General features: G+C 37.6%; 1 protein-coding gene across 3 annotated transcripts in view; it reads right to left on the bottom strand.

Moving 5' to 3' along the window:
* Nucleotides 1-563: 563 nt before the first annotated feature.
* Nucleotides 564-7,724, bottom strand: part of RNF14 (ring finger protein 14) — a 23,314-nt gene continuing 16,153 nt past the window's right edge. For all 3 annotated transcript variants that reach the window (XM_004381127.2, XM_023735636.1, XM_023735637.1), the window contains 3 exons: nt 5,442-5,614; nt 4,125-4,255; nt 564-2,026 (listed from right to left, as the gene is read on the bottom strand). In XM_004381127.2, the coding sequence (XP_004381184.1) occupies nt 1,969-2,026; nt 4,125-4,255; nt 5,442-5,614 (362 nt within the window). In that variant the 3' untranslated portion in view covers nt 564-1,968. The remainder of the gene's footprint in view (nt 2,027-4,124; nt 4,256-5,441; nt 5,615-7,724) is intronic.

Genomic DNA, 7,724 nt, shown 5'->3' with positions numbered 1-7,724 from the left:
AAATGACCTCTAGCGAATATCAACCAACCCACGAACTAAAGAGCTTCTCAGTGATGACTACTGAAAAAAAAGTCAGAATTGGGAATCCTGTTCAATCACAGTAGTCACTGTTCTCAGGTATATATTGTGTAATTAATCTTTCCAGTTCCATTTATTATCTTCAATTTATTCTTCAAAGTAACTTTAGTTCTTATATAAAATATGCTGAATAGAAGTCCATGTAAATATCTGGTTTAAATAAAACATGGGCCCTAAAACTCAGCTCAGTCACAAGCCCAGGATAAGAGGAGCTACTACTGTTCACACTCTTCTGTTCTCACCTTAAGAATATCTGTTATACGCCAAAGAGAGTTTTTAAATGTGATCAGTTGCCTTGGCAACAGAACAAATATCAGCAACTCAGATCTAATTAGAAGATAATTTCTTTTATTACCTTTATTGTTAAGATTGAGGAGCCCTGGTGGCACAGTGGTTAAACGCTCGGCTGCTAACTGAAAGGCTGGCAGTTCACACCCACCAGCTGCTCTGTGGGAAGAAGCTGTGGCAGTCTGCTTCCATAAAGACTACAGCCTTGGAAATCCTATGGGACAGTTCTACCCTGTTCTATAGGGTCACTAAGAGTTGGAACCGACTTGACAGCAGTGGGTATTGTTAAGATTAAGCATCCTTATTGGCAATCCAGAAACACAAACCCTGCTGACTCTTTGGACCAGCGCACACTCACAAAATGATTAAAAGTATTTCCCCAATTTCAATGACAAGGTAGGAAAAAAGAACATGTTCACAAACTGCAGCTGAATTCCTGTCATCTTTTCCAAAAAATTTTATTTTGCTACCAAGCCACTCACCAAACCATAAGGAAAGACAATTTTTCAAAAAGCCAACAAAAAACCAGGTATCTTGGTATCTAGGTATCAAGCCAAAATTATGCCCCAAAACACTGCTGTTACCAAAAAAAAGGGTAGGAAGTTAAATTCCCATAGCTCATTAGAGAATATCTTAAAAAAGAAAAAGAATCCTGAACTACAGTGGTGTGGACAGTGAAGCTCAGCTTGTCCAGCTTGGGAATATGTTGGGCTTTCTCCTATTCCAGCAGAGGAAATAAAAACATGAGCTGCTGGAGTTATTAAAATTGTCCTTACCAACTGATGGTGGGTGGGAGTAAAGGGATAATGTGCAACAAAAGGTAGCAAAGACAAGTCATTCTGAATCTAGGATCTATTGCCCAGGAAAGTTGAAAAGGGCTGAACTTCTTCTAGAGTTGGTTCAGAACCAGTGGACTATACACCACTAATAAATATCAGGTGACCCACGGTGTTTGTGGTATTAAAACATATTTTTTAAATTATCTATATACATCTCTATTCCGAAAAGCAGAAGAGCAAAATGACACTGGGCCATCTAATCAATTATAAAGTGTTTCCTCCAAGGACAACTCACTCAGAAGAAATTTAGGTTGGAAGGAATGTGAATAACATGGAAGCAATGAGATCAGGCTTGTAAAAGGTTACAATCTCAGTACAATTTTAACAAGGCTTTTACCCACCCCAGTTGTTAAGTAGTAGTCCTGAGGGCGCCCCAACAGGAGTGCCTTAGAGGGATCCTTCTCAGAGATAAAAAGGTCTGTAAGTTAAACCTGTGACCCCTCTTCTTATCTATAGCTTGGGGAAGAAAATATTTAATTTTTAACTATGCAGAGTTGGGATACATTGTAACATTTAATATTCTCTAGTTTTCATTTTCTAAACCTTTGGCTTATAATTTTCTCAATTTATGTTATACTGAGAAATATAAAAATATGCCTTAATCAGTAGTATCAAATGAAAATATAAACTTTGTTTTTCCATATCTTCTACATAGGAAGATTGAATGAATGGTACCCTAAATATCCTGCAAGGTAACTCTGTGTAGTGAACAAAAGATTAGGGAAAACCATTCCACTTCCATATCTTGAACAATAGGAGTTAACTAGTCTTCAATCTCATTTTCCCAAATGTCTCCATTAACATCCACAGCATGGAACAACCTGGAAGCACAAAATAAGGTACATTTAAAAAAAAACTTATTTCACCTTTTTTTTTTTAAGATAAGGTCCTATGCTTACTCTAGTTATTTCTGCTAGGAATTTTCCATGTAATTTTTAAATTGTGCTAGTATTTTATTGGAATTGTTGTTTTTGTTAGTGCTCTGTCTTTGAGTTGTCTCTTTTTCCCATCTTCCCGTTATTTTTAATGTGTCATTAAATACTTTCTGTACTCTTCTGATAACATCTTTGTATGTCTTTTCCTCTCCTTTAATCACTCTCCTGAGGGCTGAAATCTGGGTGTCTCTGGATAAGCTATCTTAAAGTTTGGAAGAGGAGCCCTCCTAGAATTCAGACCACTTTCTTGGGTCAAGGATAAAACAATAATAATGGGGAAGAAGGTAATCACAAAGTCATTCACTCCGTATTTCTATATCTTCACTGTCTATGCACCCTCCATTTGTAGAATGTTTTATAGCTGCCATCTGGTCATCTTTCCCTTATGTTACCTAAAATACACGTAATTCGCAACTCTAGATTTCATGGGCAAGGCTTGTTTCTTCAACTTCTTATAGCTTCTCTTATAGTCATAACACAAATGACTGTAAATACTCTACAGATGCCTATTAACAAGGATCATAAATTGATGCTGACACTAGAGGGATGGTGGAGAAAATATTGACACTGTGCAAGGAATCACCCAACAGATTCCTTATTAATAATGAAAAGGAAAACTTAACTTTACAGTGGAGCAAATGATCAAACTGAGCATCACTGATAGTTGGGAGAACCTAACATTTTGGGCCTCCTAATGTGATATAATATCATCACCTCCCATGAAGTATTCTTGTCAAAAATGTTTACCCTAAATCTAATCAAACCTCAATCTAGACCTAACTTCCACTTTACAGGAAATAGAGAGGATAGAGAAACAAGACACTATGGGGGAAAAAACTCTGGAAGGGAGGATGTCATACAGGGCAACTTGCCTAGACTCTTCAAAAAATTAATGTCTCCACCAAGCAGTGGGCTTCCCGGCCCATGAAGTGAGAAAGCTGGTGCCTGGGGTGCCTCTGGGGACTTCCTTGCAGGGGATGAAAAAGCTCTGTAACACTTGCCTGAGCAGGGGAGCAGCCTAGGACCAGAGAGGCATGCCTGCGAGCACAGCTGAGAAAAGGCTGCCCTGATGGAAGAACTGTATCCTGAGTGTTTTTGAGCCTGAATTGTAGCCTGTTACTTCCCTAATAAACTTCATAATCATGGGGGAAAAAAAAAATTAATGCCTCCACCCAACACACATCAGAAAGAGGGTGAATCTGTTCTATATTAAAAGAGACTGAAGATACAGAACCAAATACAATGAGTGAACCTTGATTAAATCCTGGTTCACTAAAACAGCTTAAAATGACATTTTAGGAATAATTAGGATGTTTTAAATACCTGTTGTTTATTAGATGACAGCATGACATTATTGTTAATTTTTTTTTAAATACTGTGGTTATGTAGGGGCCCTGGTGGGGAAGTGGTTAAGTGTCTGGCTGCTAACCAAAGGATCAGCAGTTCAAATCCGCCAGCCGCTCCTTGGAAACCCTATGGGATAGTTCTACTCTGTCCTATAGGGCCACTATGAGTCAGAATCAACTCGACAGCAATGGGTTTGGGTTTTTTGGTGGTTATGCAGAAGAATTTTCTCATCTTAGGAGATACATGTGGAAGTATTTAGAGCTGAAGCGTCATCACCCCTCCAACTTAGCTTCAAGTAGTTCAACAAAAAAGTTAAATAGAACAAATACGGCAAAATGTTATCAATTGTTAATTTAGGTGGAAGGTGTCCTGCTATTCACAATGCTATCCTTTCAATTCTGTATGTTTGAAAATTTTCACTATAAACGTTGGGGAGGATAAAAAATAAAATAGAAAATTCTAGATAATGTTCCCATCATAAAATTCATTTTTGAGAAAATACAGAAATTCATATGTATGGGAAAACATATCAGAGAATTCTCTAAGTCCAAGTACTTAGGTAAAACATTGGATTTGTGATCTGCAAATCGAGTACCAAAGATTGCTGCTGTGCGTGGGGAGTTCTGTGTATACGTACCGGTTAAAACACGGGGAAGCAGGATCATTAAAATGTTTATAAGGGTTTGCTCTAGAGAGAGAACCCATGCAAATCCAGCAGAAATACTGCATGCATCCAGTACATGTCATCTTGTTACACCCATCTAATTTCTGGTGGGAAGGATAGAAGGAGAAAAATATCAAGGCTGTAAAAGCAAAAGAGAAACGCACTTGCCAAAAAGATTTAGTACAACATTTTGCTAGTCTTCTCCCTTTGCTTGTGCAGGGTTGAGATACACAGGTAACACTTCAATAACTATGTTACTTGTAATGCAAAATGAGCATTAAGGAAAATATTTAGCAGGTGCTCCTACAACTAGACACTTAGCAAAATCTCTTCTGATAAACACTAGATACAAGCAAAACATGTATATTATATGTGGAATGTGTAGTAACAGATTAATGTTAAAATGTTTGGATTTAAAACGTGTGATTTTAAATTTTTTAAAAAAATCTAAGTATCAAATCTCCACTCTATTATAGGCTTGAGGCATGCCAGAAGTGATTAAATATAATGCCAATTTCCTTCAGGGAGTAAGCAGAGAATCACCATTAGGTTCAGATCAGATATAGTAGATTGGAATAGTAGAATCAAAGGCAAAATACATTTCGATTTTAAAATGTATTAAGATTTATCTAATTTTGGCTCAGATTAATGGAAAAATGCCTCTATTTCCTGAGCAAGTAATTGCTAAACAGGTGTTCTACATCTCAGCATAAATAGTTCTGAGGAAAAGTCAGACTTGTTTTTTAAATCACAAATGAGTTAGGAGTTGATTGTAGCTCTCATATGGCCTCCTCACAACCCATTCAATTTTCAGGTGGATATAATGTGAGAAGGATTTCCTGGGTGGTGCAAATGGTTAAGCGCTTGGCTACGAACTGAAAGGTAGGCAGTTCAAATCTACCCAGAGGCACCTCAGAAGAAAGGCTTGGTGATCTACTGCTGAGAGATCACAGCCATTGAAAAGTCTATGGAGCAGTTCTACTCTGACACACATGAGGTAGCCACGAGTCGGAAATGACTCCACAGCAACTGGTTTGGTTGTTTTTTTTGTTTGTTTTAATAATGTGAGAACAACTGTCACCATATAAAAGCACTTTGAAAAGCAAGTCTACACAAATTTAAGGTAAATAACAATATTTAGCAATAAATGTGCATCTTCTAAGTAAGAAGGCTTAATAGATACCAAAATGTGTTTTCGTAGTAAGCATAAAATTGACTAATAGGTTTCTTAAGGCAATCATAACATATTTGCAACTCTGTTTACCTCCAAGTCTGTCCAGAAATATTTACCTCTATGGGAGTTCCACAGCACGGGCAGCTCTTTGAGTTCTTTTCTAGCCACTCCGTACTTTCCACCTCTTCCAGTGCCTTCTGAATCACCCTCTTACCGTATCTCTGTTCCAAAAATCTTTTATTGGCCTCATCTGCTTGCAGGTACTCATTTCGTAAGTCCATTAACTTCTCTAGAAAGTGAAATGGAAAATTAACTTCTATACAATTTTGCAGTGCTAACTAAAAACCATTAAAAATGGCCATAACCTTTGACTACTCAATAATGCTATTCCTGGGACTTTATCATAAGGAAATAATCCAACGTAAAGGCATATGCACAGAGATGCATATTACAATGGCAAACAAATTAAACGCCCAGGGAATAATTATGTGTGGAAGAGCCATTTAATGATGTAATATTCAGTTATTAGAAACTTATAATTAGGATGGCTACAACACATTTAAAATGCTCATTATAGAATCCAGAAAAAAACTGTACTTACATTGCAACTATGTAAAAATTATACATGCACAAATGACAAAGAACATAAGGGAGTCCCCTAACTAAAGAAGATGGATTTGCTAAAGGTAGTAGAATAATGGAGTTTTTTCCCCCTCTGATTTATTAATGTTGCTATATTTGTGCAATTAATAGTATACAGTTCAAGACTGACGTATCTAAAAGACACAAAGGTTGAAACAGACATGTTTACTGATTATCCACTAGGTCAGCATTATTAACCATTTGGTAATGAGCAAGACCTAGCCAATACACAAAAGTGCCTGTGGCTTAAGGGCAAAGAGTAACTTTTCAATTCTGTATAAAAAAAAACTAGTGAATAAAATTTACTACCCTCAGTCTCACCTGTGTTATGTTTGTTACAGGTGCTAAGAAGTTCCTCCTGTCAACTTGTCCCTTTGATAGTCTTCAACTTGACTTCTATTGCTCTATTACTTAACTCAAATGAACAGGCAACCATTCCCAAAGGCTTTATTTGTACACCAGAGGCTTTTTCTAATATCTTAATTTTTCAGTACTATTAATTAGCTTCAAAAACCTCTCTCAACAACGTTCTTATTATTTTATTAGTTTACTTTCCCCATATTATTTAAACGTCTCTCTCTCTTTTTATGCAGTGGACACCATCTGGGGCAGAATCCTAGCTGCATTCTTTTCCTTCACCTGGAATCCTTTCTCTCTGTCACGCATTCCCACAGCTCCATCACCTCTACTTCAAGATAGCAGACATGGACCTTTTCATCCTGTCATTTTTTTTACTGAACTTTTTTTTTCAATTGTACTTTAGATGAAGATTTACAGAACAAATAGTTTCTCATTAAACAGTCAGTACACAAATTGTTTTATGACATTGGTTAACAGCCCCACGACACGTCAACACTCTCCCTTCTCGACCTTGGAGGAACTTTTTTTGGTGAAAATATACACAACCAAAGTTACACCATTTAAAAAGTTTCTACAGGTACAATTCAGTAACATCATTTACATTCTTTCAGTTGTGCTATTCTCACTATCCTTTTCCAAATTATTCCATCACCATTATCTTCAACTCACTGCCCCAAGGCTTCCCATCAAACCTTTGAGTTGCTGTTGTAGAATTATCTATACTGATCTCACATAGATAATTCTTTTTTTTTGTACCTTAGATGAAGGTTTGCAGAACAAATAGTTTCTTATTAAACAGTTAGTACACATATTACCCTGTGACAATGGTTAACAACCCCACGACATGTCAACACTGTCTCTTCTCAACCTTGGGTTCCCTATCACCAGCTTTCCTGTCCCCTCCTGCCTTCTAGTCCTTATCCCTGGACTGCTGTGCCTCATTAGTCCTGTTTTGCTTTATGAGGCTCTCCAATCCCTGGCAGAATGGTGAACTTTGGGAGTGACTTCACCACGGAGCTAAAAGGGTGTCTGTGGGCCATACTCTTGGGGTTTCTCGAATCTGTCAGGCCAGTAAATCTGTTCTCTTTTTTGTGAGTTAGAATTTTATTCTACATCCTTTCCCAGCTCTGTTCAGGACCCTCTATTGTGATCAGGGTCAGAGCAGTCAGTGGTGGTAGCCAGGCACGATCTAGCTGTACTGGACTCAGTCTGGTGGAGGCCGTGGTAGCTGTGGTCCATTAGTCCTTTGGACTAATCTTTTCCTTGTATCTTGTTCTTTTCATTCTCCCTTGCTCCCGAAGGGTTGAGACCAGTGGAGTATCTTAGATGGCTGCTCACAGGCTTTTAAGACGCCAGATGCTACTTACCAAGGTAGAATGTAGAACATTGTTTTTATA

This window comes from Trichechus manatus, unplaced genomic scaffold, assembly GCF_000243295.1.
Source record: "Trichechus manatus latirostris isolate Lorelei unplaced genomic scaffold, TriManLat1.0 scaffold00080, whole genome shotgun sequence".
In the NCBI taxonomy this organism is placed as follows: domain Eukaryota; kingdom Metazoa; phylum Chordata; class Mammalia; order Sirenia; family Trichechidae; genus Trichechus; species Trichechus manatus.
This window is presented reverse-complemented; position numbering and strand designations above follow the sequence as displayed.